At 36.5% G+C, this 17819-nt stretch overlaps 1 protein-coding gene across 1 annotated transcript; it reads right to left on the bottom strand.

Annotated features, from left to right (window-relative positions):
- Positions 1-7554: 7554 nt before the first annotated feature.
- Positions 7555-8915, bottom strand: LOC100022605 (deoxyhypusine synthase-like). Its single transcript, XM_056814725.1, has one exon. The coding sequence runs from the start codon at positions 8913-8915 to the stop codon at positions 7782-7784; it is 1134 nt and encodes a 377-aa protein (XP_056670703.1). The 3' UTR covers positions 7555-7781.
- Positions 8916-17819: the final 8904 nt, after the last annotated feature.

Below are 17819 nucleotides of genomic sequence, written 5' to 3'. Positions count from 1 at the left end.
AACTGGGAGCATTTTATTATTTGGCTATAGGTAGCTTTGATTATATCCTAGAGAACTGTTTTTCACATCCTTTAAGAGTTGGGGAAATGAAAAATAGTTCTTAAATGTATGCCTTTCGATGTTTGTCTTACTGTGGAATTCACCAGAAAACACCATGAAAATATGGAGTTTTAAGTATCCTTTAAAGCTTTATAAACTGGACATAAATTCCTTATTGGTTAATTACTGATTAGAAGCTAAGACCAAGCAGTTCCATAAAGTGATCCAATTCTTCTGTGAAACCAATATTAGAACTATCAGTATGCTTCCCCATCTCTCCAACAAAGAATATAATGGAACAGTACCATTATTTAAAAATTTATTTTTTCAAAACATGTAATGCCCAGTGGATTTACGCTTCGGCTATGGGGGGTGGGGGGAGGAAAAGAAAATGATCTATGTCTTTAATGAATAATGCTTGGAAATGATCAAATAAAATATAATTTAAAAAATTTTTATTTTTTCAAACTTTAGATTTCCATAGGTTATATAATTCCAAACTCCTGATGGTTGGGACTACATTTCACTATTCCAGATGCAAAAGTGCTTTTGTATGGGATTTATACAATTACTGAGGGACTGGCTAGCTGCCTTTTGGACTGTCTAATGTTCAGGGGCATGTTTTATTTTCTTAGTAGCAAACTAATTTACAAATTAACTTGTTCAATAAGCTCTTGCATTCTTTGGGGTCTGGAAAATTCACTATGAGGTCTTTTGATTGAATATTTAATAACAATGATGCCAGTGATCTTGGCATAGGGATTATTACTGCATTCACACATGCATTACACATACACTAGTTTTCCATCTGGCATCTGAGAATTCCTGTTCTGTATTAGTTTGACTTTCTTAACAAAGGATAATGCTCTTAAATTATCTCCATAAACCTGAGTATATCAAGAATTTCAGTAGAGAAACCCAAATCTATCTCAACTTTCTTGACCTAATAGTAATATGAGTACCCAAAAAGCAATTTCCAACCACAAATTGCTATTATTCATTTCTGTCTACTATTTTTTTCTGGCACAGTGAAAATCCATCATTGTGAAATTGCTGAATGGCTATTATATCCCCTCTTTATGGTAATTTTCAAGCATACATGGTGCATTTCAAATGAGAACACAGATAGTAACACATAATCATATTTCGATAATCTTGGTATCTTGGGCCATTAAACCATTCTGAAATAATGCTGTCAATTTTTAAACTCTCTCAATTTGAAGAGAACTTTTCAAGTTGTGAGATGAATTTTAGAGCAAATGAAGAGGTTCAACATTCTATAATGTATTCTGTAGCTTCAAAATTTTAAACACCCTTAACTTAATGAGTGCAATCCCTATACAGCCTTTCTCCACCTTAGATTGTCTTCACTAGTCTCTGGCTCAGCTTGTAAAGAGTCTCTCTAAATTTAAATATCATGTAATCTCTATTTCAATTTCCATTGGTATGAAATTCTCTCCTTACTGGAGGAGATAAATGCTATGCTTTGGTATGTGGAGGCTTGGAGATACAACTGATAAGATGTGGGAGATCTGCAGTCATCACCAATTCCCCTTTTTGGAGACTCTTCAAGTGGGATTCCCTTTTGGAGACTATACAAGTGAGAGTCATCTTATGAAACAACAAAGTGGCTATCAGTTTTGAAAGAGAAAAGGGAAAAGGCCAACTGTACTTCAGATTGCTGGGGGGAAACTTACTGGAAAGACACAGGAATGGTTGGTAATTTTTATCATTTCCTTCTTCTCAGCTTGATATTTCAAGATTTTCCCTTTGGTTGAGAACCAAAATACACTCTCTTGGTCAAGCTGAATTACTGCTCTCTCAATGGGAAAGCTCCTTCACTCCTTATTGTTTGGTATATATTCTCTTATGTATATACCTTCTCTGGTTTCTGTTTTCCTGTGATTTAGATAAATGAGTTCTTGAATATATGTTTATTGTGAAATTGGCATTAAGTGGGAAAGGGATCAAATCTTAGATATAAGCTTGGGGTCCCTCCTTAACCCACAGAAATGACAAAGCAATTAAAATTGAGATAAAACACAATCATATCCCCTATACAAATAATATTTAATGGAACAGATAAATAAGTTTCAAGCCCAGAACTCTCACTAAGGAGAGTGGTCTTTGGCCACAACCTCTTAGCAAGAATGAAAGATTCCCTTGGAGAAAGATGGGAAGAAGAGGCTAGAGATGTCAATCCTACCTGCATCTGAACCACTAACACAGCGACTGAGCCTGGATCCACATGAAGGGACAACTCTCTCTCTTTTTTTAATGGTTAAAACATTAAATCTCTTTTTGTTTCTCTTTCCTGTTTACATTTTTAAGCTTCTCTTTTTTTACATTTTTATTTAGAATATTTTTTCCTGTTTGCATGATTCATGGACCTATTCCCCCAACCCCCTCCCAAAACCGACAAGCAATTCCACTGGGTTATACATGTATCATTGTTCAAAACCTATTTCCATGTTATTCATATTTGTAGTAGACTGATCCTTTAACATCAAAACCTTAATCACATTCCTATCACACTACATCATTGAACATATATCTTTCTAATGCATTTCTGTTTCCATAGTTCTTCCTCACAAATTACTCTGGATTATCCTGGATCATTGCATTGCTGCTGGTAGAAAAGTCTATTACATTCAATTGTGAAATGATGTATCAGTCTCTGTGTACAATATTTTTCTGGTTCTGCTCCTTTCACTCTGCATCAATTCCTGGAGGTCTTTCCAGTTCATATAGAATTTATCCATATCTTTATTCCTTTCAGCAAAAATAATATTCCATCACCAAGAGATAACACAATTTATTCAGTTATTCCTCAATCAATGGACACCACCTCATTTACCAACTTTTTGCCACAACAAAGAGTATGGCTATAAATATTTTTGTACAAGTCTTTTTCCTTATCTCCTTGGGATACAAACCCATCAGTGTGTTGTGGCTGGATCAAAGCAGATTGTCTTTTTAAAAAAAATTAATTTATATAGTCAATTTAAAACATTATTCCTTGGTTACAAGAATCATAATATTTCCCTCCCTCCCCTAGCCCCACCATTCCCCTACCTGACACGCAATTCCACTGGGTATTACATGTATCCTTGATCAAAACCTATTTCCATGTTGTTGGTGTTTGCATTTGAATGTTCATTTAGAGTCTACATCCCCAACCATATCCCCTCGACCCATGTAATCAAGCAATTGTGTTTCATCTGTGTTTCTACTTGTAAAAATGGAGATTTGAACCCTGGACTTCAATCCCCAGAAGTCTTTGCTCTAGTTCCCGAGATGTCCTCTAATCTCACTGAGATTTTTCACCTGGGCGAGATCAAAATTTCTTTTTAACTGGCTGTAAAAGCCTACTGATTTCTCTTCCTACTAACGCTTCCAAGCACATGTGGCTCTCCATCTAGCAGGCAAGATGTGAGTGGTTGTGAATGGGCTCTCTAGGCCTAGACATGTGCTTTCTTATTCTGTATTCTCTTAATTTCTTAATCTTTAATAAACCTCATAAAATATAATACTTCTAGCAGAGAAACTAATTTTTTACCTGCCACAGTTTGGCGACTTTAATCTTAACATTCTCCAACAGTTTTTCCTTTGAATGTGGATAATGCCTTTTTTCTCTTACATCACCTCCAAGTTGCTCAGGATTACTGCCTTGCCACTAATGGAGAAGTCCATTACATTCAATTATACCACAGTGCATCAGTCTCTACATACAATGTTCTCCTGGTACAAGTCCTTTCACTCTGCATCAATCCCTGGAGGCTGTTCCAGTTCCCATGGAATTCCTCCATTTTATTATTCCAGAGCAAAATAGTATTCTATAATCAACATATACCACAATTTGTTCAGTCATTCCCCAATTGAAGGGCATTCCCTCATTTTCCAATTTTTTTTTGCCATCACAAAAAGCATAATTATGAATATTCCTGTAAAAGTCTTTTTTCCTTATTATCTCCTTGGGGTACAAATCCAGCATTGCTATGGCTGGATGAAAGGGCAGACAGTTTTTTAGCGCCCTTTGGGCATAGTTTCAAATTGCCCTCCAGAATGGTTGGATTAATTCACAACTCCACCAGCAATGCATTAATGCCCCAACTTTGCCACATCCCCTCCAGCATTCAATACTTTTTGTTGCTGCCATATTAGCCAATCTGCTAGGTGTGAGGTAATACCTAACAGTTGTTTTGATTTGCATTTCTCTGATTATAAGAGATTTAGAATACTTTTTCATGTGTTTATTAACAGTTTTGATTTAGTTAACTGAAAATTGTCTATTAAAATCCATTGCCCATTTATCAATTGAAGAATGGCTTGATATATTGTACAATTGCATTACACATTTACAAATTTGAGTAATTAGACCTTTGTCAGAGGTTTTTGTTATGAAGATTATTTCCCAATTGGTTGATTCCCTTCTAATTTTGGTTGCTTTGGTATTGTTTGTACAAAACCTTTTTAATTTGATGTAATCAGAATCATTGATTTTAAATTTTGTGATTTTTTTCTAGCTCTTGCTTGGCTTTAAACCCTTTCCTTTCTCAAAGATCTGACATGTATACTATTCTGTGTTCACCTAATTTGCTTATAATTTCCTTCAAGTTATTCATCCATTCTGAGTTTATCTTGGTGTAGGGTGTGAGATGTTGATCTAAACTTAATCTCCCCCATACTGTCTTCCAATTTTCCCAGCAGTTTTTATTAAATAGTGGGTTTTGGACCTAAAAGCTGAGATCTTTGGGCTGATAATAGACTGACTTGTTAAGGTCACTTACCACAAGCCTATTCCATTGATCCTCCTTTCTGTCTCTTAGACAGTACCAAATTGTTTTGATGACCACTGTTTTATATTATAGTTTGAGATCTAGGACTGCAAGACCTCCATCCTTCACATTTTTTTTATGATTTCCCTGGATATCCTTGATCTTTTTTTCTTCCAAATGAACTTTGTTATGTTCTTTTCTAATTCAGTAAAAAAGTTTTTGGTAGGTCAATGGGTATGGCACTAAATAAGAAAATTAATTTTGGTAGGATTGTCATTATTATGTTAGCTTGTCCTACCCATGAGCAATCAATGTTTTTCCAATTGTTTAGATCTAGTTTTAGCTGTGTGGAAAGTGTTTTATAGTCGTGTTCATATAGTTCCTGTGTTTGTTTCGGCAGATAGATTCCTAAGTACTTTATATTGTCTAGGGTGATTTTAAATGGAATTTCTCTTTCTAATTCTTGCTGCTGAGATGTGTTGGAGATATATAGAAATGCTGTTGATTTATGTGGGTTTATTTTGTATCCTGCAACTTTGCTAATATTGTTGATTATTTCCACTAGCTTTTTAGTTGATTCTCTAGGATTCTTTAAGTAGACCATCATATCATCTGTAAAGAGTGATAGCTTGGTCTCCTCATTTTAATACCTTCAGTTTCATTTTTCTTCTCTAATTGCTACAGCTAGTGTTTCTAGTACAATGTTAAATAATAGAAGTTATAATGGGCATCCTTGTTTCACTCCTGATCTTATTGGGAAGGCTTCTAGTTTGTTCCCATTGCAGATGATGTTTATTGATAGTTTTAGATATATACTATTTATTATTTTTAGGAAAGGCCTTTCTATTCCTATGCTTTTTAGTGTTTTCAATAGGAATGAGTGTTATATTTTGTCCAAGGCTTTTTCTGTATCTATTGAGATAATCATGTGATTTTTGTCAGTTTGCTTGCTAATATGGTCAATTATGTGAATGGTTTTCCTAATATTGAACCATCCTTATATTCTTGTTATGAATCCTACCTGGTTATAGTGAATAACCCTCCTGATCACTTGGTGGAGTCTTTTTGCTAGTACGCTATTTAAGATTTTTGAATCTATATTCATTAAGGAGATTGGTCTGTAGTTTTCTTTCTCTGTTTTTGACCTGCATGGCTTTGGAATCAGTACCATATTTGTGTTGTAAAAGGAAGTTGATAGAACTCCTTCTTTGCTTATTCTGTCAAATAGTTTGTATAATATTGGGATCAGTTGTTCTTTGAATATTTGATAGAATTCATTCATGAATCCATCTGGACCTGGGGATTTTTTCTTAGGGAGTCCTTTGGGGACTTATTCAACTTCTGTTTCTGATATGGGGTTGTTTAGGTAGTCTATTTCTTTCTCTGTTAGTCTAGGCAATTTATATTTTTGTAAATATTCATCCATATCACCTACATTGCCATATTTATGGCCATATAATTGGGCATAATAGTTTTTAATGATTGCCTTAATTTCCTCTTCATTAGAGGTGACGTCTCCCTTTTCATCGTGGCTCCTGTCAATTTGGTTTTCTTCTTTCCTTTTTTTTATTAGATTTAACTGTACTTTGTCTATTTTATTTCTTTTTTTTCTTCAAAGTATCAGCTTCTAGTCTTTTTTATTAAGTCAATAGTTCTTTGACTTTCAATTTAATTAATTTCACCTTTGATTTTTAGGATCTCCAATTTAATCTTCATCTGAGGATTTTTAATTTGTTAACTTTCTAGTTTTTTAATTTGCATGCCCAATTCATTGACCTCTGCCCTCTCTAGTTTGTTAATATCTGAACTCAAGGATATAAATTTCCCCCTGAGTACTGCTTTGTCTGCATCCCATCGATTTTGAAAGTATGTATCATCATTGTAATTTTCTTCAATGAAATTATTAATTTTTTCTATGATTTGTTCTTTAACAGATTTTTAGAATCATATTGTTTAATTTCCAATAAAATTTTATTTGCCTCTCCATGTACCCTTACTAATTATTATTTTCATTGCATTGTGATCTGAGAAGGTTGCATTTATTATTTCTGATCTTTTGCACTTGCTTGTAATGTTTTTATGACCTAGTAAATGGTCAATCTTTGTGAATGTAGATGCAGCCAGATCCTATGTTATCCTCACTGTGGTTTCATGGTATCTGAATGACTTCTTCTTAGCAGCTTGTAATATTTTTTCCTTGTTCTGATAGTTCTTGAATTTGGCTATAACATTCCTGGGTGATGTCAGTTGGGGATTGAGTACAGGAGGTGATCTGTGGATTCTTTCAATCTCCACTTTTCCCTTTTGTTCCAAAATAGCAGGGCAGTTTTGTGGATAATTTCCTGTAGTATGATGTCCAGTTTTTTGTTTTTTTTTTTGTTTGTTTGGTTTTTTTGTCATTGTCTTCTGATAGACCAATGATTCTTAAGTTTTCTCTCCTGGACCGATTTTCTAAATCTTCTGTTTTGTGAATAAGATGCTTTGCATTTTCCTCAATTTTTTCATCTTTTTGATTTTGTTTTATAGTGTCCTGTTGCCTTGTCATTTGCTTCTAATTGTTGTGTTCTGATTTTTAAATACTAGATTTTATCCCTGGATTTTCGGTCATCCTTCTCCTTCTGGTCTGATTTTCTTTCGAGGTCATCTTTCATCTTCTTTGCCTCATCTTTCATCTCCTTTGCCTCATTTTCAAAGTGATTAATTTTGGCTTTCAAGTCACTGTTTTCTGTTTCCAGATGACATATCTTGCTTTTTTTTTTTTTTGGATGGGACACATGAAGTTTATTAACCTTAGGGATCTGTACCATTACCTGACACATAAAGGGACCTTTATCCCAAGCCTAGGTATTTGCTGATCTTGGCCAGGGCACCATGAATGTTGGGGATGCCTGGGAATTAATTTAGAGACAATAAATAGGAGGGTTCAGGACCCCCAGCTTCCATGTCCCTATTGGAACCAGCTGCTCAGTCAATTTTTTTCTCAGTGGTGAAGGCCCCAATTTTCTGGGCAAAAGTCTCTGCCACAAGCAGAGGGAAAACAAGAGAAGCATCAGCATAGACCTTGACTGGCCTCGCATCCATTCTGATTTTGCCCCAGGACACAGCTTCATCTGGCCTTGCACCTGAGTCTGAGCCATCAAATTCCTGAGCCATATTGATATAGACAGCATAATCAGCTCCATTCCTCATGAGGTTAGCATTGCCAATATGGTGTTTCACAAGGCCGCCTCCAAGAATAATCATGCCTGTTTGCTTGGCAAAGATGGCCTGAGCATTGATGAGTCGTAAATCCTCCACAATGTCCAGTACCAGCCCTGGGTTCTTATATGAGTGGAAGAATATCATATCTCCAAGAGAGCCATCTGTAAGAGCTGGGCTTAGCACTGGGATGTTGTTCTTCTGTGCCCAGTAATACACAGATTCAGGGTTGTTGATTTCTTTGCCCAGTCGGGCAATCATCTTTGATGGAGTCCATTTCACTCCCTCTGTATTTTGCTCCAGAACCATCTGATCCAAAATCGGCATCAACCAGTCCTCAAACTTGCAGTAATTGTCATTGGGGACAAGTAAGTTTCCAATCCTGTTGATGCCATTTTGTCTCAGGTCCTTCCCCTTCAGGCTAAATTCTCCCAGATATTTAGATGCCAGGCATTTGATCAGATCCTCCTCTATAACACCAGCAGTTGTCACCAGATCATCCACCATGTTGTGCTGTACCAGGTAACATATGGTCTCTCGGACACCAGAGCTGATTAGATTTGATGTGTAGCCCAAGAAGATAGTGCAGCCACTCAGTGGCCAACAGCTTGGATTCAGGTCCATGTGGTTCTCCTCCTCCTCCCCAAGAGGCTCTAGCTTCTTTTCAATCATGGCGTTGACCTGCTGTACTGCGCGGCCGAAGCTGGTGGCTTGAAAGCCCGTGGTGCCGAAGGCACTCAGAAGAGTGCCATAGTCCAGGTCGCGGTTGAAGTCATAACCCTGGACCTGGATGGTCCCCGCGGGCAGCGCCAAGCTGTGCCTTAGGACAGTGGCCATGGCTCCCAGGGGTGGTCGCGACCCAGGCCCCTCCTCGCACTCCTCTTCCTGAAAGCCCTCCATGCGCCCTCTGGGGGAGGTCCGAAGTCAGGGTCAGGCCACCCGGTCCGACCTTGGCTCACTGGGGGCTCAGCGTGATCCCAGCGCCTGCATCCCTTCCCCAGCTAGCGGGACTTATCTTGCTTTTTAAGTTGTTTTCACAGTTGTCTTCAGCCTTTCTTAATTGTATTTTGAGTTCTTCCAAAGTGTATATCCCGTTTGCTGGGATTTCTGTTTTTTTGCTTGGTGTTTCCTCCTCCTTCTTTGTTCTAGTTTGCTCTTTGTTCATTGCCTGTATAGAAGCTGTTGATTGTAATTTCTTTATTTCTTTTTCTGTTGTTTCCTTATGTTTACCTTTTCTTTACTCCCTGCACTTGCCTGTGCTCTTTTTCCTCTCATGTATTTGTGGTTTTGGGCTTTTCCTCAGCCTTCCTCCTTGGAGGTTTGTCAACAAATCTCTCAGCACAGTTTGTGGGGGAGGGGTGTTGGAGCTTGAGCTTTCAAGCCTTCTGAAATCTTTGTTGGTATTAAGTTCAGCTGGGTTGAGCTGGATGTGCCCTGAGGCCAAAACCTCTGGGAGTGGGGGTAATATGGAGTGTCGCAGCTGTTGCAAATAGTCTGCCCACTCTGTGCTCTGCACTTCTCCTCCAACTGCTTCCCTATCACCTATGTTTGACTCTCTGAGCCTGCCATATCTTTTCCCACAAGGTACTCCCTCCAGACCAGCACCCTTGTCCACCCAGAGGTTTCAGCTGCCACTGCAGGCTTTGTGCTCTAGTTGGGGGAGTGGTCCTGGGACCTTGCTTCTTCCTTCCCCTTAAACCTAAGTGTTCTCAAATTATGGGTTTTGGGGGGTATACCTTTTAAGTTGAGTCCAGCAGGAGGGTTCCTTGGCTCTGTCTTGTTTTTACGTTTGATTTTCAGTCCCCTAGGAGCATTTAATTTGTAATCGGTAAGGAAGGGTTTTCAGAACTTTTGCTGCCTCTACGCCACCATCTTGACTCCTGGGACTACTCTCTTTAACTCCTTATAGACTTTCAGTCCTTTGCTAGAGTTTTACACAGTAAATACACTTAGTGAAATAATTTCCATTTGATAAGGCAGGTTACTGCTGATAATACATAAAATGAACATGAATCAAGGTCAGAACTCTGAAGGGACCTGAAGCTTGAAGATCATTTCCCCCTTTTTTTCCCCTAAACTTTTATCTTCTATTTTAGAATTGGTACTAAGTATTTGTTTCAAGGTGGGTGAGTAATGGGTAGTCAAATGGGGTTAAGTGTCTTCCCCAGGGTCACATAGCTAGGAAATGTCTAAAGTTACCTATGAACCCAGGATATCACATCTACTCTGTTTCCTATCATACCAGTTCACTTATCTTCATTTCTTTGTAAAATTCAAAGTTCCAAAGAATGAAGGATTTATGTAAAATGTTCTCCTTGAGTCAAAAATATTAAATAATGTTTCTCCCACTTACCAGCTGTAAAAGCAGTTATGATCAAAGATTTAGAGTTGAAAAAGACTTAGATGCTATTAATTTTCAGATTATAAAACTATACCTCTAAATCCATTAGGGACCTCAAAAGCCCTTTTTTGTAGGTTGAGGAAACTGAAGCCCAGGGGCAAATTGACCAATGACACACTGGGTAGTATAAGTGACAGACCCAGGATTCAAAGCTACCAATCATATGCTGACTCCGCATCCATTAGACTCATGTGGACTGCTTTGGAGAATTCTGAGTACAGTAAATTCTGAATATACTTGGAGAATCCCGAGGGAGTACAGCAAAGGCTATTATATGATTGGCAGATTGTTCAAAAGCCAACACAGGTATTCTTTTCTCCTTTTGAGGAAAACCATGAAGAGCTAACCTAAGAGAAGGGTTGGGGAGGGAAGAATTGAATTCAACGAATAACAAAACATGAAGCTACACTTTTGATGTTGGTTCCATCTCTTTTTTATAATAGTTTTCATTTCTGGATTTATAGAGTCTATTATCTTAATGAAAGCAGAAAATGCATCAAGATGAACTGATTTACTGACAAATTCCTTTAGACAATATCTTTTCCATATTTATTCTGGATTTCCCAGTCCTTAAAAAGTATAGTATCTGGACATATACTTAATTCTATGTTGCCTTGGAATTATTCAATAGTGTTTCCAAATATAGATAGATAGATAGATAGATAGATAGATAGATAGATAGATAGATAGATAGAAAGATAGATAGATAGATAGATAGATGACTTAGATACATGATAGATATATGTATGGATGTATGGATGCATGGATGGATAGATTTGCCATCTCCCAGTCTAGATCCCATATTCATCAAGGGAGTAGATCATAGCTTTAACCCTGTTTATATGATTTGGCAGACTTTAATTCAAATCATAGGATTATACATTTGGAGTAAGAAGGGATCTTGACGTCATAGATTTCAATCCCCTCCTGTTATAGATAAAGAAACTGAAGGCAAGTAAAGGGATTTGAACTCAAGTCTTGCTGATTCGAAGTTAAGTGTCATATCCATTATTTTACACACTTCTTAGCTCATTTACTGTAATTTATATAATTAATTCCCCCCTTTTAGTCTCTTCATTTGTAAAATGTGTGGACTGGAGGAGACGGATGTTTGCATTCCCTTCCAACTCTAAAATTGCAATTCTGAGAAAATATCTTTTCCTGACTCCCTCAGAGGGCCTCTGTTATGCTAATAGTAGTTAGATGCATTGTTTTGATTAATGAAGAAATGAGCTCATATGATTGAAAATAGAATGAAATATCCCTTGCCAAATAGTTGATGGAAGGATTTTTATTGTTAAAAAAGAACCCCCCCTAAAAAATAAGAAACATCTACTTTAAGGATACAATAAAACTCATTTTTTAAAAAGGTGATTTACATGTTGAGAAAAAAAATTGGTAAAATTTTGTTCCTGAATTCCAAGTTCCTTCCCTCATTTTAAATTGGCCTCCATTAAAACCCTTTCTCCTTTATATTATCTCTATCTCAATTTTATTATCATGTGATGTCAAAGTGCTCCAAAAATATAATGAATTGGCAACTTCTGATTTCTATACATAGGCTTAATCCATTATCTTGCCCTCTATAAGTTTCCACCTCACTGCTTCCTAAAAGTTGCATTTGTACCACATCAGATTCTATCCTGGGCTATATAAAGCTTTATTTTCCTTCTTCCCTGTTATCTAAATACTAGTTGTTTGTCACAAATTATTCTTTATTTAAGAGGATGAGAGGATGTCAAATTCAAGTTATTTTATTTAAAAATTAAACAGAGAAATGCCTCTTTAAACTATTAAAATATTCTTTGTATTTGCCACAGACTAATGCCATCATTTAAAGAGCATTAGCATTAGGTTTTTATTATCAACATCATCATCATCAAAGTATTCATAAGCATTCCAATTCCTACTATCATGCCAAGATCAATGGCATATATAGAAATTTTATGAGAAACTATCATTTGTGTAAATTGAAGCTATTTGGATAGTTTTCATTTATTACCTTGCTGTTACCAAGATGTCAAAACATTTTGAGAACAAAAATGAATGTAAGTTTAAAAATCTGAGAGAGTATCTTCTCATATTCTTGAAGTCCTCCAATCTGGGATCAGAACCATTCTATCTGCACTTCCTACTCTAGTTCCTTCTAATGTGTATTCAACTCCAGGAGTGGAGCAAAGAGCAGCAATTAATTATGCCCAGATTGACTAAATGTCTTTCATGCTATTTTTCCACTCAAATGGAGTGAAATATAAAGTTCTCAGAGGGAAATAATTAGGGAAGTTCCAACTACCCAGCCTCAGTTGAGATGAAAGCTCTGTAATGGAAAGAGTTCAAGGGTACTCTCGATAAGGACTGGGGAAAAAAAGAACTTCATCTTGGTCTACTACTTTCCATCCATGATTACTATTAATAACTCATGTTTATTTAGCACTTTAGCATTTTAATATGCCTTCTTTAAAATAGTCCTGAGAGGCAGGTAGTACAAATCTGGAAACTGAGGCTTAGAGAATGGAATGATATTTTCTCTGGCCATACAGGCTGTGAATATACTAGCAAGGATATGAACCCAAACTCTAGAATCTTGTTCATATCACTCCACTTCTTTGAAATTTTATGACTGAATGATCTCACTGATATGAATATGCCTTCCAACTCCTCTCACTCTCTGTGCCTCTCATTCATGTTTTCCCATTAATCTTGTATAGGTAACCATTCAGTCTACTTGTTAGACCATTTGGATCTCCTGAAAGTGTGCAGATATAAAAAAGAAGTTTGCAGATTATCCTCCAGTTGCCTCTTATTCTCAATATATAACTGGCCCATCTCCTTTTCTGGACCTATAACTCTCCAGTGACTTGAGGTGAACTCTAACTTCAAATAATTACTGGTTTTGTGACTCTAGGCAAGTCACTTAATCTCTGCTTCCTTCAGTTTCTTCACCTATAAAATAGAGGTAATAATAACACCTACCTCCCAGGATTGTTGGGAGAATCAAGTGAGATAACAGTTGTGAAGCTCAGCATAATTCCTGAACATAGTGAGAGAGCAATATAAATGCTAATTATTATTATTATCATTAATCAATTTTATTGGTAATATGTCATCACAGCCACCATATATCTTTCCATTACCCTTTGGGGTAGGTAATGGTAATAGTAATTGTTACTATATATAGTAATTATTACTAAGTAAAAAAATAAAAAGTAATGGGTAATAACAACTTATTACATTATCTAAGTAGTCTTATTTAGAGTTGGGAAAATCTAAAACTAATATAATTCTTAGCATCAACTTCCCATTACACTATTTTCATATACCCCTTTTCTTAGTAACCTCCTTTACCAAAGGAGTTATAGGACAACTAAGATGGTCAACTATGGCATAAGATAGAAAGTACTATCCTAATCCATAGATCACTGGGAATTCTGATTCTCCTCATAAAGTCATCCTTTTCCCTCTTCCTAAAGGAGGGGAGAGCTGAAATCTCTTAAAGCAAGAAATATTCAAGCATGCCGAAAGTTACTCATGGGCCAATTGTATGTTGCTATAGCACTAACAAGAAAGGTAGCAGAAGAGATGGGGTATAAGTAAGTTACCTGCTCTTAACCCAAATAGTTAAACTTTGATAACAGAGCCTCCATGTTAAACAGGGAATATCCCAAGGATAGGTATTATATCTTTCTTTGGAGAGGAAGAGAAGAGAGAATATGACAGCGGCAAACTAGCAAGTGTTCAGTACCAATTTTGTTGTTGCTGCTACTGATATTGCCACTGTCCCACCCATGGTAAGACTCTGGAATCCTAGAATTTGAATATTTCTACTCTCTGGGTATAATTTGGCTGTCTCCTTTACCAAGAAAGAAGGAGACTGTCATTTCCTTGGGGCAATTATGGAAGCTAGTGATACTTGAATCTTAATACTCTCGTGGTTTGTATTCCATCTGGCAGGTACCCATCTCAGATGTACCCAGATATCTTAGGTAAAGTGAGCTAAACTTTATAGGCAGAATTATGTTTTTATATGTATTATTTCAGTTAGCAAAAATCCATTTTCACACATAAATCCTTTGTAAAAATAAAAAAGTTGGGATGAGTCAAGGTTTTTTTGTGTTATGGAATAAGGATTGCCTCTCCATGCTTTCTCTCTTATACTTAGAATTGGAAAGAGATTTAATCCCCCCCAACCCCAAATTGACTGTACATGAATGGGAACATCATCTTTAAAGTGAGGTTCTTGTTACTGCCAGGCTATCTTGGTAATTTTAGGAAATAGTATACTGTGGGAGAAGTTGGATGATTTTCATTAATAGCAGTTTCTTTTGTCACAAGGGGGGATTCAATCTAGAGGGCATTGGTAAATGACAATAATGTATAATAAAGAAGACATCAAAAACATACTTTTAAAAAAGAATGTGCAGTTCTTTGTAATAATGATAAAGTTCAGAAACAGCTTCTAGACACCTTTGGAAACCAAAACTGGGAACATTTATTCTCAGAGGAATTCTGGCCCTATTATAAATTACTTTATGGAATTTGGCACCTAAGTATACTGGAGACTCAAAGTCAATCAGCACAAAATTGTCCAATAGAGTAGCAATGAGTTATGATTACTCTGTGGTTCAATGGAAAAGTAACTGGTTTTCAACCCAAGCTCTGGAGGTCAAGAAACATGATGAGACCAGCTCCCATGCAAGCTGGGAGATTCCAGTCTAGTATTAACAAGTTTTCATCTCTCCATTGATTTCCATAAGAGTCCATGTATATTTCTGAAGATAATCTGGAGTCAACTGAACAATGTTGCTTAAGGCAAGCATAGATCATTATATTCTTCATTCCCTCAGTGCATCACATTTCCCTCCATATAGCCTGCAAAAGGATAAGGCTACCCCTCTACAAAATTGCCCCAGGATTGGATAGAAGGCAAATTAAAGAAAGAATGCTTCCTCTAGAGTCATGAGATCTAAACTTAAACTCAGCTCTATTACTTCTGTGACCTGAAGAAAGTCACTGAACTTTCTTAAGCTTCCATTTCCTCCTTTCCTAAAGGTGAGATTTATGGTAGATAAACTCTAAAATCCCTTTCAGGGGTAAAGCTCAATAATCTATCATATGCTTGATTTTCCCTCTCCTTTTCAAAAATGCCTTCTTCCTCTAGACTTTCCCCAATAACTCAATAAAATGAATGAGCTGCCCTTAGGAATTATGCTTCTGCTTGCATGATCACAGTAAGGTGATAAGTCCTTATTTTCTGTGGTCTGTGTACTGTGTATTGTGTAAGCACACTGTGCTTAGATGGAAGAGAGTTGAGAGAGAGAGAGAGAGAGAGAGAGAGAGAGAGAGAGAGAGAGAGAGAGAGAGAGAGAGAGAGAGGAAAATATAGGGAGAGAGAGTAGAGTAGAAGCAGCAGCATCAAGAGAAATTATAATCAGTCATCCAGAAATATTTATTGAGATATTTATTTGAGGCAGAGTGCAAGCTATGCCATACTTCTCCCCACAATAACCTGCTCTATAACTCCCAAGAGTTTGGCAGTTCCTATGACAGCCATCTTCCACCCCTTTGAGACTTCTCCATCGTTTCTCCTGGGGTTAGATTATCCTTACCATTAATATTTGTTTGCTATTCCTCCTTCCTTTTCCCACTCAAGTATTTTTGCCCCAGGTAAAGGAGTGAGGGAAAATTTTTTAGTTATAATTAGGGTTTTGATTCATTTGGCTTCTCTTCACCTTTCTAATAGAGAGAGCTTTGTTTTCATCACTAACAGAAGTCAATACTCGGAATAAAGCAGCTCCATTAGTAAAGATTCATGTTTTAATGGAGTAAAATAGGATATTATACTTCTTTGTGGTCAGTTTTTCCTGAGTAAGAATGGAGGTACTGAGGGAAAAATAAACAAGCCAGTAGTACAATGACAAAAGAGAATGAATGGTCTTACAATTCCTACAAAAAAGTGCAATTAGTATGCAAAAATACGGTTTTTTTCTCCCTCCCCTATGGCCCCCAAATTTCCAATTAATCTATTTTTAGGTCTTTTTTTTTTCTCTCCGGTTATTTATTCTCAGCATTCTTGTAATTTCTTGGCACTACTTCTTAGTTCTCTAAATATATCCCAGACAACACATAAAATTCTTTATCTCTGGTGACTGTAGTGAAAAACAAATGCCAGGATGCATTTAGTTAACTAGAAAATTGAAAGCAAACTAACAGTTTCAAAGGAAACTAATCATTAGGGATAGAGAAATAATTATCTTTAAATGGTCATTTTAAAAGTGCATTTCTGTCCTAAATATCAGAGTAAAATATATTCTATTTATGATATCTTATTTGTTGGATCATGTGACTATCAAGAGAACTTTGCTTCTGTTCATTGCCTCTAGCTTTCAGACAGGATTATTCCTAAGTCACCAGAATAGGTAATTGCTTTTATTAATCATACAAATGGGAAAGAAATTTAGTATAGAGGAAAGAGTGCTATACTGAACAAGAAAAAAGGATCAAACATCAGTTGTGCTACTTACCAACTGTGTGACTTTGGCCAAAGGAAATAGCCAGAGCTTTACAATTCACCTCTATGTGATTCATTTTATCTATCTATAAAATAGATATTCTTTTCTTGACAAGATCTGTGATTTCATCAATATATAGAATTCTCTATATGCACAGTCTGGTCCCTTCTCTATATTACATGATCTTGGGAATTTACCTTAGTACCTAGAGCATAAGTGGCTCATGAATATACGGACCAATTTAAATCAGAGGGAAGATTTGAACCTGACTTCTTGGCTTTGAGGTCAGCATCCTATCTACTATTTGCACTGCCTCCCTTTATAAGGATGACAACATTTATACTAACATTTTCATCTTAATGTAGGTTGTAATGGTTAATAACAATAAATGTCCTAGAATGCCAAGTCTTTTCAGATATAAACATGAGGCAGAAGCAGGATTAACCCATTTTATTGCACAATTTCTTCTTTAATAGTATGGTACAATAAAGACCAATGATATTGCATCCCTTCTAGAGTTCTAGAGAAAGGAATGGAAGGATTGAGAAATCAACAGCACCAATTTTATGTTTTGGGTCTGATATTCCATTTTTTTCTTCTGTTTGGAACATTAATATGATTATTTCCATAGTTAAAAGGAACACTCAATGAACAGAGAACTGGGGTTCCAATTCTATTTCATCTACTAATCACCTGGGCTATCACTTAATCTCTAAGGACAGTACTGTAACTAGCAATCTGTGCATCTGGGACAAGTAGTATTAAACACACCTTGGGCAAGTGACAGGATACTGTAAAATTGAGATTTGAAGTCTGGACTCCATTCCCCAGGAGTCCTTGCTAGCTCTCAGAATGCCCTCTAATCTCACTGAATTCTCATGTGGGCTGAGATTG

Source organism: Monodelphis domestica, chromosome 2, assembly GCF_027887165.1.
Source record: "Monodelphis domestica isolate mMonDom1 chromosome 2, mMonDom1.pri, whole genome shotgun sequence".
In the NCBI taxonomy this organism is placed as follows: domain Eukaryota; kingdom Metazoa; phylum Chordata; class Mammalia; order Didelphimorphia; family Didelphidae; genus Monodelphis; species Monodelphis domestica.
Note: the sequence above shows the minus strand (reverse complement) of the source record. Positions and strands in the feature narration are given on the sequence as shown.

Bases quoted from the DNA above. Each gene is read 5' to 3' on its own strand.
- LOC100022605 (XM_056814725.1), bottom strand. From the start codon at position 8,915: ATGGAGGGCTTTCAGGAAGAGGAGTGCGAGGAGGGGCCTGGGTCGCGA.